Source organism: Oryzias latipes, chromosome 13 (assembly GCF_002234675.1).
Source record: "Oryzias latipes chromosome 13, ASM223467v1".
NCBI lineage: Eukaryota > Metazoa > Chordata > Actinopteri > Beloniformes > Adrianichthyidae > Oryzias > Oryzias latipes.
The window spans coordinates 9806622-9825248 of record NC_019871.2 but is presented as its reverse complement, the minus strand read 5'-3'; the positions used below and the strand labels follow the sequence as shown (position 1 = coordinate 9825248).

The 18627-nt window shown below is 37.9% G+C and overlaps 1 protein-coding gene across 1 annotated transcript in view; it reads left to right on the top strand.

Annotated features, from left to right (window-relative positions):
* Positions 1-18627, top strand: part of LOC101160012 (nectin-3-like protein) — a 36115-nt gene that overhangs the window by 3318 nt on the left and 14170 nt on the right. The window contains exon 2 of the mRNA XM_004075558.4: positions 16712-17059. Within this exon, the coding sequence (XP_004075606.1) occupies positions 16712-17059 (348 nt within the window). The remainder of the gene's footprint in view (positions 1-16711; positions 17060-18627) is intronic.

The following is an 18627-nucleotide window of genomic DNA, read 5'->3' as shown; positions in this document are numbered from 1 at the left end:
GTGGGGTTCAGGGAGCAGTCTGTGGTCACAAGCTTCTGTTGACTCCACCCTTTCTTTCCATTTTCTACGACAGATGTGACTGATTGTTGGAGGCTGTGAATAGCAATGGGACTATTAGTGAATCCAGAGCTGTAAACTCCCAAGTTTAGCCCATCCCTTTAATTTTTTTGCAGGAAAAAAGTTCACTCAAATGCACTCGGTGATAACTTCAGTTGGCAAAATGAACTAACTTACCAGTACTTAAATATTTGTGAGAGGATTTAGTGGCCTTCTAACCATTTTTGACATTTGCATTCATTCCAGTCTAAGATAAAGCATTCTTCAAACTGAATTTTGGAACTGTTCATTACTTATCCAGCTTGTTTGAAGTAATACTGCATCACTAAGCATAAGCGTTGCAATGTGTGCAAGTGTCACATCACCAGATGTGGGATCTGACTTCTGCCAATTTGAATGGTTTTCATTTGCAAAAGCTGATCCGCAAGGGAAGTTTGACTGTTTTAAAGGCATTATTTACTCAGTCTTTCTTTGGCGCTTATAGATGCGGACAGTTTTTTGCAATGCCACGCTGCCTGTTAAGAATTAATGACATGCATCCATCTGCATAATACAGGGATGGTATATTTTAGTGGCGAAACTCAAGTAAATGCACTGGAAAAGTGAGTTTCTAAATTCATACAAGTGATGCTAGAAAGTTCAACTGGATCAATTTGTGTATAAACAAAGTTGCAGTTTGGCAGCTTGCATAGGAGTCCAAACAGTGCTTCCTGCCACGGTCCACCTCTGCCTCCCTTCACAAAGTGACAGGGACATGGCAACTGAGTCCAACATTTCACCGTGTGCCAGCTTCCCTTCCCATACATCCTGAAGGTTGTTGGGTTTGGGTGCCTATGCTGCCTCCTCCCTTTTCTTGTTGTACAGAATACAGAGATTTTTGGCAAGATCCTCTACTTTTTAAAGCCATTGTGCAAAAATGTTTTCCATCCCTGAGAGCAGGTTTTGAAAAGGAAATTGTATTGCAAATAAAACAGGTTGAGTTAATACAATAAATCAGACTATTTCCTTTATATTGCAGAAAACAGAAACTCTTTAGGCGGCACGGTGGCGCAGTGGTTAGCGCTCTTACCTCAGAGCAAGAAGTTGTGGCTACTGAACAATATGACCTCTTCCTCTTGACATTGCCGTTATAAAATTAGTGATATGTGCCATGAAGTATATACAAATTTCCTTCCTTCATGAATTAACCTGTCATTATCCGTTGTGCCACATTCACATAAGGGCTCACAATCATAATATAGGAAACTTGTATTTTGAAAGTGCAGGAGAAGTTTATTTTGACACTTGGAGTTTGTTTCCTGCATTTCTTTGGCTGTAGCTCAGCAGATGGGCAGAGAGATACAGGAAAAATAAAACTCCAACCTAATTTAAGCTTTGTGTTGTGGCAATTTGTTCCTAAGATGCTAGCATAGCTCTCCCAATGTAACTTGTCATATTGATCAAAACAGGGAGCAGTTTACTGGGATCTGACGTGTTGATGCTGTTCCATTCTGCTGCTGTTTGGTGTGATATAAGAGTTGGTCTCACCAGTGTAGTTCTCTGACTGCATGGCCAAAATGACCATAAATGCATCAATACCCTGCAACAAACGATTAACATGTCTGCTCTGTTGTGATAGCCTGTCAAATTATCTGTCTTTATCTATTTTTACCAAACAATGTAAGCTGAGCTGTAGCCCTGAGATTTGCTCACAGTTCCAGACAAATAGCTGTAAAAGAAAAAGATTGCCCACAACAACAGGCAGAGTGGAACAGCTGTGACAGTGGAATGGAGTAATATGGGATGCTGGGCACACAACTCAGTAGTAAAAACAAAAGTCAGTAAGGTCGTTAATCACTCACTGTTTAAAAAAAGAAGATATCCTTGTGCAAGAAAACCCTATCACCTTGACTCCAGATTATTTACTTCAATTGCTACTGTTTTGCAACAGTTTCCAAGCTTCAAAACTCAGATGGGATTTGATCATTTATTGAACTGGATTTCTGAATAAAAAAGCAAGATTTTATTTTTTCTTTGCCTACTTTCAGTTGCTTTTTTTAAATAAACCCAGTTAATCTAAAGTGAACTTTGACCCTCCAGTGTGATTCATTGTGCTTATTTAAAATTTTCTTTTATCTTATTTTTATAGTGTTCTTATTTTTGATTAGTGTAGTTGGTTTTTGGTGAATCTCAAAGCAACATTTTGATTGGTTTTGACTTGGTGTTATTATTTTAATAAATTTAAACAAAGGTTTAAATATCAGCTATAATGAAGGGCCACATTTATAGATATTTTCCTAAATCTGGTATTTAAAGTTTTACTGGTAGAGGTCCAAAATGCATTACAGTAATCCCCCGCTTATTGGCTATTCCCCATTCAGTCACGTGACTCCTCCGGTCCATCTTTAAAGCTCAGACAACTCAAGATGCTTTTGTAAGACTTTTGCATTCAAAAGAGGTCCTGCACAAATTTCTGAGGAAGGGGGGCAGAGATGAGGAGCACGACGGCCCGTCAGCTTCCTTGCTGGCTGCGAAAGAATATTTAACAGAGAGCAACAGCTGGTTCCACCGGTTCTTGAGTCACTATGACCAAAGTTTGGAGAAATGGCATCAGCTGACTCAGAAGTGGCCAGAACAAATCCTGATATGCCAAGAAAGATAATCACGGAGAATAATTATCATCCGGATGAATGAATGGTGGATGAAACCGGCCTGGGCCTGGAAGAAGAAAATCGTGCTGCAGGCCCTCTCTCTCTTAACTGATGAAGGAAGAAGCACGGGCTCCTGGTTTTAAGGCACAGAGTGACAGAGCGACACTTCTAATGAAGTACACTACGGTGCAATCTATTGCTCTGAAGAAAAATTAAGCAATGTTTCAATGTTCTTTAATAAGTGTTTTACAAAGCATTAAAAATGAAGGTTTTTGATGAGTAAGGATTTGTTACAGACACTCTTCAGCTGTTGAAGGCTGGGGGAATTAGGGGTTCTTCACATTTGCAGATTCTGCAAATATGATTTTCCACGGATTTTCGTGGGTGTCTCTGGTCCTTAAGTCCCTGGTAAAATGGAGGGAAAACTGTATTTCTTTGATGAGCTCCATAATTTTTTTTTTTAAGAATTCAAAAATGGAAAGTAAATGATTTTCCCTTAAAATGAAAGAATCTTAAATAAAAGCGTTTCCTTAACAATAAACATGCAGAACATGTTTATCGTTAAAGAAAGGATTTTCATTCCTACACGATGTCGGAGTGTGACAACAGACAATAGCTTCTGAATAAAAATATCGTGTTGTAAAAAACAAGATTTTTACAAGAAGTAAAGAATTAAGTTTGCATTGAAATTTAGAGCGCTGCCTGTGTATTTCAAGTAGTGATGCCAAAAATAGCCTTACAGATTGTAGGTTAGCATGTTCTGGCCAATTTGAGGAATATTTTGGTTCATATGTTTAGATAAATATCAAGAGTATGTTTTTTTGCACTAGCTAAGTCAGCCGGGAGGTTGCCATAGTTTTCAAATTATGTTTCCTAAACATTGAACATGACAACAATGACACAAAGCAGACATGATTTCATTTGTTTTTCTTGTTTTCTGTTTGTTGGTGCTGTTTTGTTGAAATCTTTTTTGTGTTTCTGCATTGTCATGGGAGGAGGACACTTTGTTGAATATTGCCATCTAAACTTTCCTCTAAAAATATCCTGTAAGCAGATCTCATCATGTGGAGCAGATGTGTACATAGCTATGTTTCCTGATGACACAAGACCAATAGAAGCACTTTTTAACTGGATTTTAGATGTGAAATTATGGATGGCAGCTCAACCAGGAAAAAACAGAAATTTTAGTTATCTGTCCTGAAGCTAAGAGAGAGAAACAGTTTCTGGAGTTAAAAGAACTTTCATTAAGCCATTCAGAAACAGTCAGAAACCTGAGCGATATTTTCGATGTAAGGTAACTTTTATCCCACATATTAAACAGGTGGTTAAAACTGGTTTGTATCACCTTAGAAATCTGGCTATGGTCCGCCCACTACCCTCTTTTGCTAATATGATGCTAATGTATGCTTTTATCATGAGTAAAATTGATTATTGTAACGCCCTGCTTGCTGGTCTTCCAAAAACCAACATTAGGAACCTTCAGCTTCTCCAAAAGGCTGCTGCACGAGTTCTCACCAAGACCAGGAGGCGGGCTCACATCACCCCAATTTTAAAATCCCTGCATTGGCTCTCCATATGCTTCAGGATTGATTTTAAGATACTCTTAACCGTTTTTAAATGTCTTAACGGTCTTGGACCTTCTTATTTATCCAGTCTTTTAGTAAAATATGAACCCACACAGACCCTGAGATCCTCTGGCACTGGTCTGTTAACCATTCCGACTGTAAAAGCCAAAACCGACGTAGAAAGAATCTTTTCAGCACTATGGACCCCGTTTATGGAACAGTCTGCCAGAGGACCTGAGAGCTGCAGAGAGCATTCAAGTTTTTAAGAAAAGGCTAAAGACCCATCTTTTTAACCTGGCTGTCAGCTAATTTTTTCCAACCACTATTAATTTATTAATTTGTTTTATTTATTTTTATTTATCCACTTTATCTTGTTTTATGAACGTACACTAGATTTTAATGTGTTATTTTAATTTACCTTATTTCAATGTTTTATTGTTTATTGCTTTTATCTATATGTTTACTTTTTCATTCTCTTTTTATTTTTCATTCTCTTTTTATATTTTTAATTTTTCCGGTGCTTCCTCATTTGGGACCTCTCCCTCTGGGTTGGATGCTGTTCAGCCACTGCGGCTCTGGATGGGGACCTATATCACCTCTTAGCTGTGGTGGAGCGGTCCCCGCCTGTGAATCTGCATCTGGCTGGTCATGCGACGGTTCACAGAGAGGGAGGTTCCACTTATCAGCGTTTCCAACATCTTGTTTTCGTGCTCAGCCAATTTCTTATTTCTCATTTCCCCATCAATTTGGGGGTGGGAGATGTGTAAGAAGTTGGGGGTTGTGTAGGTACAGGGAGGTGGGCCCTATTTTTATTTTTATTTATTTTTTGTGCTTGTTTATTGTAATCTTCATGCTTGTTTTTATATTATTTTTTTGTTTGTTTTAATGTAAAGCACTTTGTGTTATTCTTTTATATGCAAAGTGCTTTATAAATAAAGTTTGATTGATTGATTGATAATATATCCATAAAGCATTAATGTCCTGGTATTCAAAATTATCAAGAAGAGTTCAGATATAAGTTCACAGAATTTAACAAGAACAGTTAAGTTCATGAATTGTCATAAAACTTTGAAAAACCCCACAATGCATAGTCCTGTTTTTTCTTCCAGTAAGATAAGTTGTGCGTATTTTGGCAAATTCCATGTTTTATTACGAATGAAGCTTATCTGCAATACTACCTTGTGCTAGCCAGGATGATCAAATTTATGCCCAGATCTTATTCAGGGTTTGAGTTTATTCTATACAGTATTAGGATTGGAATATTGCCATTCATGTAATTCCTGCAGTGTTTGGTTTTTTTGTCTGTACTATTGTTTCAATATAAACTAATGAGATGGACAATTTATACTTGACATAACTTTAGAGCATAAAATATGAGTGAGTGAGCTTTACTGCATTTTTTTGCATAAAGTCTTTTATGCTCTCTTGATTCTACCTCTAATACTTGTTTTAATGGTAGAGTTTTACAGGAATTCTTAAAAATGACGGCTTTAGTTGAGTCTACTCAGTTGGTGAATCCCATTTTGTCAGTAATTGTTTCTAACAAACTTCCAAAAAACAGAAGTGATGTTCAGTGCAGTGTATCCACTGAGTTTTTGGGCTGCTTTTTCTGCTAACGCTTTAATGTTGTAATTATTATAGTTTTGATTCTCTGGCAGATACAAATACTATGGGATTTGGCTTTTAAAATATGTTCTGGGTCAAATTCTACAGACAGGCTAGACAGGATTTCATGATTTTCATTCATTACATTTCCTTTTTTGATTCTTTAGCCGTCAGCTGCTACAAATTTTCTGGGGTAAACAAGGTGACAAGGTTAATGCATGACGCGATTTGTTATGAAATTTTGTGTTCAATGCATTGTCTAATAAAGTGCCTATCTGGTTACAACCCTAGTGCAGTACACACACCACCACAACCAGAAGACGTTTTCATGGCGTTCATGATTAATTGTTCACATGTAGAGTTACTGTTTTCCTAAGTTAGTTACATTCATTGTTGCTTCTGATTTAAATGGGTGCTGGGAGGTGGCAGTCAATACAACCACAGTGTCTTAGTAACTTTCTGTCTAAAATGGACAGGAAAAGGAAAAAAAAATCAGAAAATTACTTTAAAATGCCAACATGGTCAGTGCTATTTCTGCACTTCATTTTACTGAGTAAACTATGGCTTGTCAAATGAAAAGATCTTTTTTAGACAGAAACTCACTGTTCCAGTCACTGAGTCATAGGAAACAGTGCTACAGAAATGGCTTCCAGATATTTCCACAGTTAATTACCTTCCGTGAATGAACAGAGGAAAACCTTTAAACGGATTTCATCTGTCCTTTTGGTCATCTGAGGTCGCCCCTTCAAAACTAGATAACACCTTGTGGAGGAGGGTTGGATCATTTGGTTTTCCATCTTTATTAAAGGTTTACATGTAGGATGTGCAGAGTCAGCAATTGAATTCCCCAGAGAGAAATGCAGAGGTTATGGGAAACAGGTGTGGCTGGGTTTCACCCTTTAGCCTTATGTGTTTCAGTCTTTTCAGCTGTGGGATGGGCCCACACTCAGTTGTGTGCCCTAGCTCACCCCCTGCCACCCAAGTGGGAAATTATTAACACCCACCAGTCAAATACTAGGTGTCATCTGGAAGTACACAAAGTATGTTGACTTGCTTATGCTTTGACGGATAAAAGAAACTGCTGTTTTACCCACATCCTTTGTCTGCTCTGTGTCCAGCCCAAATGTATCATCAGTTCTACATGCACCCACATCCTCCTTCTGATCCTGAAAGGAGTGTTAATGCTATATCATTAAACCTGAAATGGTCATAGTAAACAAAAATAATAATAATAAACGAATGTGGAAACTATTGTCAGAGAAAATGAGAGTCTTCATATTCATATATGTGCGTAAAGATGTTTCTTTTGGTCTTGTTGTCATTGGTTTTTGGGATTGTTGATGCCACACTGCCAATACTTTTATGTTTAACCAGGTATATTGGCTTAGAGCTAAATCCTGACCGGGTAAAGAGGCAGGCCAAAGGTTAGGCACAAGAACAACAGTGAAACAACAATCAAACAAGATTTAAAGAAATTATTAGGGCGAGGTTGATAGAAAATAAATAAAAAGATCTGTATCCATAAAAGTTGAGAATAATCTTTTATGCCTATCTTTTTGCGGCGACCTAACGCATTACAGCAGCAGAAGCCAAAGTTTGCTAGCTTAATGCTAACGTATAGTGGAATTTCTCATAGGATGGCTAATTTTAACATACATTGCCGACTAAAGCACTGCTTTTTGCTCAAATCTTCTGAAATGAAGTGTAATAATAATGCAAGCGGCACCTAGTGGCCAAACTGAAATGCTCTCTAGGCGAAGCAAATAATGCACATTTTTGTTGGAGCTTCTTCTTTTGAGAAATCATGCAACACTGTATAATGTTAACAATGTCATTGGTCTATTATTTCACTAATAAATGTTACAGTATGTGAACTTTATAAGATTAATATAAATATTTTTAAAATATATCGATTATTGTATTTTTATTCAAATATGTCTAAATGTGTAAACCATGTCAATTCAAAATAAAATCAAATTGAATCGAGTCGATCAAAAGAATCAAAAAAAAAATCGTGAATCGAATTGATCCAGGCTCTGTTGAATTAAATCGATTCTGAAATTATTGGCGAAACCCAGCCCTAAAAATGATATTAAATTAAAAAGCAAAGTTAAAATGGAAATGTGCTGCTAATAATATACAGACAAGTGTTGCAGTGTTACTGTCAATCACGTGCAGTGATATTTTGCATTGTTACGGCATCTGCATATTTTCATCTGCAAACTTGTTTTTGTTTTCTTAACGTCTTGGATTTATCTTATCCCACTTCTTCATTTTGCTCAAAGAAATTGCAACAAAATCTGACTTTTATTACTGTTTGTAACGGTTTAATAAAGAAAAGGTGGAGTTTTGTTTTTTGAACAGCATTTTTCTTGTATAGTTTAACCACTCTCACAAAGATAGCTGCTAATCCCAGTAGATCTTGATCGTTTTGGAATTCGGATTTTGCTTTCAGAGGGACACTTATAAATCAGACCCATGCACTTAAAAATAAACATGGTCAAAAAAAGCCACACGATATGTTTTTGCGGCAAAGATTAGAGCTTTCCAAAATAGTGGCATTTTTCCCCCAGCATCTTTTGAATGCTTTTTTTGTCTGTTTTTCTTTTTACAAGAGCTCTCTAAATATGCCACTACTACTTCATGTTTCTATCAGGAGTCTTGATCTACCTACCCAACTTTTTTCTTGTCGTTTTCTCTTATCAAAGTGGGTGGTTCATATAAATCAACATACCCACTTAAGTTTGTTGCAGAAAGAGACTCAGAATATATGCCTAAAAATGTGGGTGTGCCTGGGAAAATAAACTTCCTCTCTGACCAACTTAATGTTAGGGATACCACAGACTTCTTGCTGTTTTTTGTTGACCATCAGACGCAGTACAGGGGCAGGCTTTTGTTGGAATGCTTGACTTCCTCCCTCTGTTGTTAGTGGTGATTGCTGACATTCAGAGAACTCGTTCTTGTTTACACAAAAGTCCAAAAACATCTTCTTTTTTCAATTTGTTTTCTTGTTTTAGGTTGTGTTGTCTGTTTAAGAACTGCATTTATTTTTTAGAATGGAGTAGAAAAACATATAATAGTTGCATTCAGCAACTATTCATTATTTACTCGTTGTGAAAGGCTGTTTTTGGATGTGAGCTTAAAAGTTGAGGTAGATTTAAATATAATTAGTTTTTTTATTTTAGATTTTCCAACTTGAAGATTTAATATAAAAATGAGGTTTTTCCCTTGAAAAAGTTCTTTATAATAGGAGCATAAAGGTGTATTTTTTGTGTAGTAAATTCTTTTTTAAATAAACCCCAATGTGTTTTCTCAATTAGCTATTTTTGGGGTTTTAAATAGTTTTTTTTATTTGGTTACTTGGCTGTTAAATGCCTCGGATTATGGGGTCATACATAACCTTTTCTTTGCATTTAAAAACATTGTATTCAAGGTAAATCTTACCACCTTCAAAACAATTTCTTTTACACAATTGAGGACAGTTTATATATAAACCTTTAACAAAAAGTACTGCCCCAAAACCATGTTACGTTGGGAAAAATCTGCTTGTCTTTGGCTTTTGTTTCCGCCTTTGACCTTCGTAAATTATATTTCTGTTGTTAAACTTTGGACATGCATGAACAAAGTAACTTGGCATACTTTTGAGGCTGCAGCATAGTGTGCCCCCACTAAAATACCACAAAAGCCACAACAAACAAAAACAAATCCCACACACCAGGACAGGATGTTTGAGGAATGTTTGTGTTGCTTTGGTACACAGGCAGACATCCAGCCTCAGAAAGTTGTGCAGCATGGCAAAACTTGACGCTGGTTAGAAGCTGTAGTCTCTTATGTCACTTTTTAGGTAAGCGCTTTTGATCTTTTTTCTCTTTTAATCAAATATTGCTGAGAATGACAATGGGACATAAGTCCACTTCGCCTTGGGGGAGCGCAAATAGAAAAGGGTTTGAAGAGGACAATGACATGTAAAAGAAGCCCATCAACTGCAGTTTTTTTTAAAGGCCTGTCAGCCTGTGTTTGTCTCCACCATCAATTAGCCCACTAAAAAAGCCTCACGCCCTCACAGGACACAATGCAAGGAAGGAAGGCCAAAGATTAGAGCTACTGCAGAAACTCACATTTTCTTCACACTGCACAAATATTTCTTTTGATAAAGGTAAGCTATAAAACAAGCTATTCACCTCTTGGTATTTCCTGTTTCTGACTGATTGAATCCCGGCATAAATGTATGGTCATTATGAGAAGGATGCTCTCTCTGGCCCACAGTTCTGTTGGTCCTCATCCCATCTAAGTGATTCTGTGCCACCTACTGACTGCTGCTTTTGCTGACCTATAACACAGATCGTGAAATTTAAAGTGGGGTTACAAAATCCCAGCATTGCACTCTTTTAGATGATGCATTTTTCTGTAATTTCTCACAATTTTTACTTTCTTGTTTTCTTTGTATTGTGTGCATTTAAGATTTCATGACCCTGTCCAGCAAGACTGTTCATCAATGTTACTTTTGAAGACTTATAGTGTATAGTGTGAAGATAAAAACGTTTTTGAATTCAATTTATTTTTAACCTTTCCTGATCTCTCATTCTGATGGGAGTTTAATATTAGGCTAATACATTTTCTTGCTACTGGTAGATTGTAGGACTTAAAAGCATGTCAGTAGTGTGAATCACAACACTCCCTACAAAGGAATAAAACTGCCTTGACTTTGCTGCCTCCTACGCACACTTAAAAGTCACCTAAATAGAGAAGAGGCTGAAGTCAAGCTTCTACAAGCCAAGGGGGACCATGATGCACAACAGTTTTTATCTTTTTTTAAATCTTGAAAACGTAGTACAGGAAACAATTTTGTCAGGTCATGTCACTAAAGCTGGGCTTGTGAACTATTATTTCCTGGTAGTTGTGCACTTGCTTTTTGATCAGATATTTTAATTAATCTTTGATGAATGTGTTATTCATTAGTCGTTTTTTCATCAAAGTATACTCAAACTGAAATCAAGTCCATGTTAGAACCATTGTGTCTGTTCTGATGATTAAAACCTTAGAACTGAAGAAGGGTAATTTCTCACTTGACAGCTATTTATTTAGTGCTTCCATCACAGTTTTTAAGCTTTTCCAGACAGTAAATCAGACACAGTAAAAGAGAAAAGAGGGTGAAAATCCTTTGACTTGCCAAAAATCTATTGATTCGGAAATGTATGGTTATTTACATTTTTGGATATTTGATTTAGCCCAGCTTTAAACTGAGGTCTGGGCTGGGGTCTGGGAATTTCCTGACACTACTCAACCACTTCGACTGTCAGTCTCTTTAGGATGACTTAATGGAAAAGAGTTAAAGTATCAGACCTGAGGGAGATAATGCTGATATTTTACAGACACATATGTTACAGAGTTTCTTTTGAACTGCTTAAAAAGGCAGAAATTCATCTGTTAAAAAAACACAGGAGCACTACTTCACAAAGCTGTGGAGTGCCAAGTGGCACACTTGTTTCTCTGTTTATTTAAACAGGAACCTTTATAATTAGGTGTGCAGTGTAACTATACAATGTTATCACTAAGCATGTTGTTGCTCTGACCTGGCAACAACAAAGCCAACAAGATCTGATCTTTGCATGTTGGGTTGCCTCTTAAGGACAAGTAGACTTGTCAGGTATTATTATCGTTCAGGAATCATAATGCTGCTTTTTTTGGTGGCGGCCGTGGTGCACAGGTAAAGCAGTCAAGCTTTGATTGGAGGCTTGCAGGTTGTTTCCTGCCTTGCCTGCCCATATGTGGAAGTGTCAAGACACTGAATCCCACAATGTTCCTGGTAGTTGGGGTTGGTGCCAGTGTTGGGCAGTGTGTGAATGTGTGTGTGCGTGGGTGAAAGTGACTGCAATTATAAAACACCTTGGGACTTAAAGCAAGGCAGAAAAGCGCTATAGAAGTAGAAGCCATTTACCATTTTTCAAACAAATTGAGTATGGATGGGAATGGGCTATACAAGGTACATGAAATGCTTATATATTTCTTACATCTCCAAAAAAGTGTAGATAACATTAATATTTTCTTCTGAAGATTTAAATTTCGATTTGTCTATACTTTTCCAAGGAGCTAATTCAGAAATATTTAGTTTATCTTTCAATTGGGTTTGAAAAAATAAAAACAAAAGATTGGGCAATCATCAGTTCTCCCAATCTATTGCAGGGTGTTTCCAATTGAACTGATTTAACTTCATAACATACTTAAAAATTCTAAACCATAGTGACATTTTTATGACCGTATTATTGTTGCTTCAGTCGTTTCTTTTGTCATCTTGTTCCCGTACATCTTAAAGAATTGCCCTTTTTCTTGCCTTGTGTCCTTATTCATCTTCAGCCCAGAATTTCCTCTTTAGTCCTAAACCACATTCTCTCCTGCACAGTCTGCATTCTTCTCCTGTGAGGTCTTCAGATCCTTCCCTCATGAGTGCTGTTTGACACGGTAATCTTTGCATGGAGTTTGTCTACATGAAGATGACATATTGTCTATTTTGTTACTGCTGGTGATTGTCTCCGGCCATGGGGCTCTCTTGTCTCTCACGGTCCTGACATGCACTGCAGGCCTCAATGGGAGGATCCTAACCCAGGAGACAGCCTCTCCTGGGGAGGTCAGGGCCAAAGCTGGGTCAGGTTTGGGTAGGTGGAGATTTTGGCTCATCAAATGGCCAGTGTGGAATGTTTAAGCCAGTTGCCAGGCGAAAAGGAAGGTTTTGATTTAGCATTGCGTCTTTCGAGCAGCTTGTCGCAATTAGTGATGTCAGAAGGGAAAGTAACAAATATGAAGCATTTCTTCAAAGCTCAAGCATTTCCTATCCATGAGTTCATTCTTTCCTCTACTTTTCAAGAAATACTATGTGCTTTGTCTTATTTTGTAAATTAGATAGGGCTCTTCTCTTTCTTTGTGTTGGCAAAGGATCAAAAGAGACCAGTATGATGGACAGTAATAACAATATGTATGTATTTGCTTGCATTACTGATAAACATAAGTGTCACTGTTCACCGGATAAGATGGATAACTGGTGATTAAACGCGGAGACACTCTTGAGCTGTACCTCAGCTCTGCTGCAGTCTGCCTTATTCTTCTGCTGAAGTTCCGTGACAGCTTTTTTTAACACGCTGCTTTCATATCATTTGCCTGCAGTATTTTAGATAATATGTCACAGTGCTCTGGTTTGAGATGCATGGCTGTGTTCTTTATGATTTTTGCTAGCAGGGCCAAGTCTCTCCACTCTTTCTGGCTTTAGGTATCCTGTGCAGAGGCCATCTGTCTCAACCCCCTAATGGTAAGGGTGGAGCCCTTTTTAAACAACCCCCCCCTCCCCGTTTCACTCCCTCCTTTCCTCCTTACTTCCAAGTGCTTTACCATTGAACAAACAGATCATGGCAAGGACAGAGTTTATTTTCTTTGTGTGCCATGACATGTCTTATGGTTGGCACGCTGAGACGAACACGACGTACCACAGTAGCATTTGGAGAAGCGGGTCAGGTAGCTGCAGTATGCCGAGCATGTTGGAAAGAAGACACGTGTCTGTTGGAATCAAGACAATGTCACGCATGCCCACGACACTGGTTTACCATTCCACCAACCTGCGCCCCAAAGCATTTTTATTAGCCAACCATCTACATTCTTGGTCCAGTTAAACCTGCAATAAAAGTCTTTCCACCAATAATTTCATCATTAAAATATTAACGTGTTTTTATCCAACACATATGACTTATACAAATACGATGACAACAAACAGCTGTCCTATAAGCTGAAAGAGGTGAAGAATGTAAATCCTACCCTGCGTTGACCCTGCACTCTCACACACCCATGCACCCAAAGAACCCCATGACAGTAGCAATCCAAAACCAGAGTAGCACATACACTGAAGGCAAACTGTTTCAGTGCCAACTTATTTTAAACCAGGTCTTAAATCTGAGGGCAGAAAAACAACTTAACATCTGTCTAAAACTTTTTTGTTGCTAAATAGCACACTAATCCACAGTGACCACAACTTTCTATCAAATGGGGCAAGTTGGGTTTGTTGCTCAAAGTTTATCAGAGCAACTTTGGTATATATAAGATTAAATATCAAAAAGAAAAAAATTGGGGTGGGGAGTGAGAAGCTGGCAGTCATTCGGTAGCATCCGACGATGATACGGGAGCATGAAACTTCACAGCTGATGCAAGACGATATAAGCTTGAGCAGCTATTCAAACACAAGGTCCTGCTCCTGCACACCCTTTCTGTCTTTATTATTTGTTTTTTCCAGAGACAGAAATTCGGTTTTGGTGTGAGTGTGTATGTGTGTGTAATCACTAAAATTACAGGGGATGTAATGGAGTACAGGGAGCCTCAGCCTTCTTGGCCGTATTACTGTAAAACCATGATAGCATTGCTGTGGCTTACCGCTCACATTTATGCCAAAAACCTGAAATACCAGTCAGTGGACCACTTTTATAAACTTCTCTTGATACACATCTAAGACTGCATGCAAAGTGAAAATTTATGATTCCCTAATTTCACTGACGCAGAGTGCAGCTGCGTCAGAAAAGCCTCGCTGGGCTGTTTTGATATATTTTGAATTAAAGCAATATTTTCTTTTTTTAAGGCAACCAGTAGTTCACAAGATTTAGAGTGAATCTATTCTGCAGTTTTGACAATTACAGCGCTGTAAATCTCTGTATTGCTTCTTTAAAGTAAGCATCCATTTTTCTATTGATGACTCATGATTATTCTGACAGACAAACAGGAAAAGTACAAGCCTTGGCGTTTTTCAGTCCTGCCAGTAGCCACAACCTGTAATTTAGGATTTATTTCAGGTTAGTTTTTCAAAGATGAAGCTTTCATTCCCACTAAGCTGGATCATTCTGTTGTGCTGCTGGTCTTTCAGCAGTACTGTATAAATTACCGCATCTCTGTCGGCTATAGAAACTGGTTTTGATTGTTTGGCATGATTAGATTCAGAATCTAATCTATTTTAAAACTGTTTTTGATTAAACAGAAGATTGCTCTACTCCCAGTAGCCGTGCTTGTAAAGGTACTTCACTAGTACAAAGTTTAAAGCTGCCTTAGAGGAATGTATTCATAAATGTGACGATCATGTGTTTGGTGATGTCTGAATGCAGTTTCTGCAGATCTTTGGGCTGCACGTTCATACCACAAACCTTCCCCACATCTCAAATGCATTTGACCTGATGACTGCAAAGGGTGTGCGAGTGCAGTGACACCTTTGCACCTTTGTCTTCTTAAATGCTTTGAGCTTTGCGATATGGTGTATTGTCCTTCTGAAAATAGCCATTAGATGATGAGTACTCTGCCGTGTAGAGGATCTGCAACAATCCCAGTTTAGTCAGTTGTGTTTAAGCGATGCACAGCTGCTACTGTCGGGCCAGTAAAGCATTTTCCCCCACACCAATGCAGCACTACCATCAAGCTGAACCCTTCAAGTTTCAAGTTGACTCTTTCAACAATGTTGCAGTGAAAATAGAGACGCCTGACGAGTCAACATTTTAAAAACATTTTCTGTTGTCTAATTTGGCTAGCTTATCCAAATTGTAGCAGGAGTACCCTGTTGTTATTGTAAACGTACCGGTAACAGGTGTGGTTTTCTGCTGTTGCATCTCCTCTGCTACAAGCTTTGATGTGTTGTGTGTTTAGAAATGGTCCCCCATCATAACTCGATGGTAAACAGTAATTATCTGAGTTACTGGTGTCTTTCCATCTTCTCAAACCTGCATGTCCATTTTCCTCTGACCTGCCACCATATCTATTGCCTTGCTAAAAAGCTGCTAAAAGTTTGTGTATAGGTTAATAAGATTTATTTTTTTTGTTTGACATTTTTAATAAATGGTGATTATCATATTTGAACATCATAATCAGACAACCTGTAATTTTAATAGTCAGATTAATTCCTTCTTTTAATATCCAAATGTTTACCCATTAAGTTAAAGTTGTGTGATTTGTTTGCTTTTTCATCATGTATTAAAGATCATAAAAAGGGGGGCGGGGTTTGTGTTTAACCTACATGTTCATTATTGGAAGGTAGTACATAGTAGTGGGTTAAATTTGATTTCTACCTTTTTACTGATCATCATAACCTGAATTTAGTAATTATTTAGTCATTATCTTTTGACCTTGTGTCTGGTGTGTGCTGTCACACTCAAACTGCTTTTTATACTACATTGTTCACATGGCCCTCCTGTTCAAAGCCAGATTTACATGTGTGTTTTTTATAGTTAGACATTCAAAAGCATAAGCGTTAGTCAAATTAAGGGCCTCATAAAAACATCCATCTTATTTTCTTTCATCTCCTTCCAGCTTTTTTCCCTTTTTGCTCTTAAAGGTGCTCTTGTAATGAGCAGGAGGAACAGTCTGAGTGTCCTGTGGTGAAAGTGTGCTGCTTGTTAAGAACACAGTCAAAATGAGAGGATCTGCTCTTTTTCCACGAGAATTTTTATTTTTTTTAACAAATTACTTGTTTATTTATTGTTTTACCTTCTTAATCTAGTAAAACGTTAACATTACAGCTGTTTAAGCATTAATCTGAAGTGTTAATCAATAATAACTCCTGATGGGGACAAACAGTGTCTTTCTGTTTTTTATTCCAACAGTCCAAAGAAATTGTGAAATGCCTCTTTATTTTGAGTCTGTTTCAGTTTAAATCTTATCTTGTGTGCTGCACACGCATTTTGGTACATTCACAATCACTTTTAACAGGCTGCCTGTCAGTTGTGAATAAACAATTGTCCCCTTTTTCACAGCAGAAACACATCATGAGTAATGTCAGTGTGGCATAAGTGATCCCTTCCCGTGGTTTATCAGCGTCTGATCTCTTTCTTTTTCTTCCACCAGGTGTGAGCAGTAATCAGGTGGTGGTTCAGAGAAATGTGAACGCAGTGCTGGGGAAGAACATCACGCTTAGCTGCATAATCGAAGTGGGCTCCAACCTCAGCCTCACACAGAGCTCCTGGGAGCGTAATCTTCCATCAGGCACCATTACCCTGGCAGTGTTCAATCCTGTGTTCGGGACCTCTTACTCTCCAGATTATGGCAAGCGCATCTCATTTGTTTCACCTTCACAACGAGATGCCACCATCACCCTTGAAGGAGTGGGTTTTGCAGATGTTGGGAGCTACACCTGCAAAGTGGCAACTTTTCCCCTGGGCAATACACAAGCATCAACTTTTGTCAATGTATTAGGTAAAGTATGTCCAGTATGTAAAGTATTACCAGAGATTATCTTAAATTGCCTGCAGATCTCTTGAAAAGCTGTGTGCCACAGAAATTGTGATCTCTTCTTTATAACTTGTGTTCCGCAGGAACTGAGGGTTTAATTTCAAAGTCTGTTAATGTAAGATGTTTTATTTAGTTTCCTTTTGCAAGCCGTGAATGTGATTCATTTCAGATGGGACTTCAAAGCAGTTTGAGTCTATAATGGCTCAGAAATGAATGATGTCATGCACTACATCACTGCTTGTCTGAAAATCATTGTGTGGGACGTATAGACTTTGGTGCCACTTGTTCCCAGCCTAGTTTATGGTCACCATTCTTGACCTTTTGACAGGCGGCACACACCAATATTTTCATCACCTGGTGCCCTGGGCGCCTCAGTTTTTGTTTCAGCTGGTAGCGCATGTCTTGTTTTTGGATCCAGTTTCACTGTGCAAATGGCACGTTGATAAAATGGGAAACAAGGAGGGAGCTGTGCGAGAACAGGTGTGACTTATAAGGTGTCTGCTCAGCTCACCAGCGCACAGAAGCAGCCTTTGACTTTAATATGAATGTTGGAGAAGAAGATTTGTGCGTGAAGTCGACTTCTATTGAAATATGTAAAAAAAAAAATCTCCTTTAAAATTCACTCTGATAATCTTTTGATCTTTTTAAAAGTGATCCCAGTGGTCTTTTAATTATCATTATGCCACTTTTAGCTAAAATAAAAAAACCTGTTTAGTTTTCTTGGACATAGTTTCAGCATAGTTTCACTTCTGCGCTGTGTTGGCTGGACTGTTGCAGCAGAGAAACCTTTTCTTCTTCTCCCCATTGTGGAGCAGAGCAGAATAGAGTTTGAGGCCCGCCCAGCGTATTTTCTACATCGCAAATAAGCTCTTTATAAAACAGCCTTTTTTCGTCTGCTCCTGATTCACAATTATACGAATAAAGAAATACTCAGAGGTGCCTTTAAATGTGTTCTCCATCATCAGAAAAATGCCAAGAGAACATGTTAAAAACACCAAAAAACTCTGTTTCCATCGGCGTGGGTCTTTAATGGACTTTCAAAACAAAAGTCCACAACTCTTCTTTTTAGGTAACACTCAGATTATTACTTGAAGAAATTCAATTTTTAAAAACTTTTCCTATTGTTGCCTGACTGGAAGTTTAAGAAAAGTACAAGGTTTTTTTTAAGCAAATATATTTATAAATCACTTTGGTCCCATTAAATCCTCCATCTGTTCTAAAGACTTTTTAAAATTTGTATTTTGTATGTTCATTTTAGTAAAAATGTTTGACCAATGGAAACTTATAAAAACCGACCCCATTAATGCACAAAGACAATAAGAAGTGTTGCTTAACACAAGTACTATTTATTTGTTTTATACTAATGTTTTTTGCTACGTTTTATGCAAAAGTGTCATTTGGTGGTCAAATACCTCTCCTCTCAGGAAAAGGGGCTTTTCTGAGGTCAGCCCTTATTTCAGGCTTTAATGGGATCCTTTGCAGAGATGAGGAGACAGCACTAAAGGCAGCAGCATCCTGTCCATGGAGACACA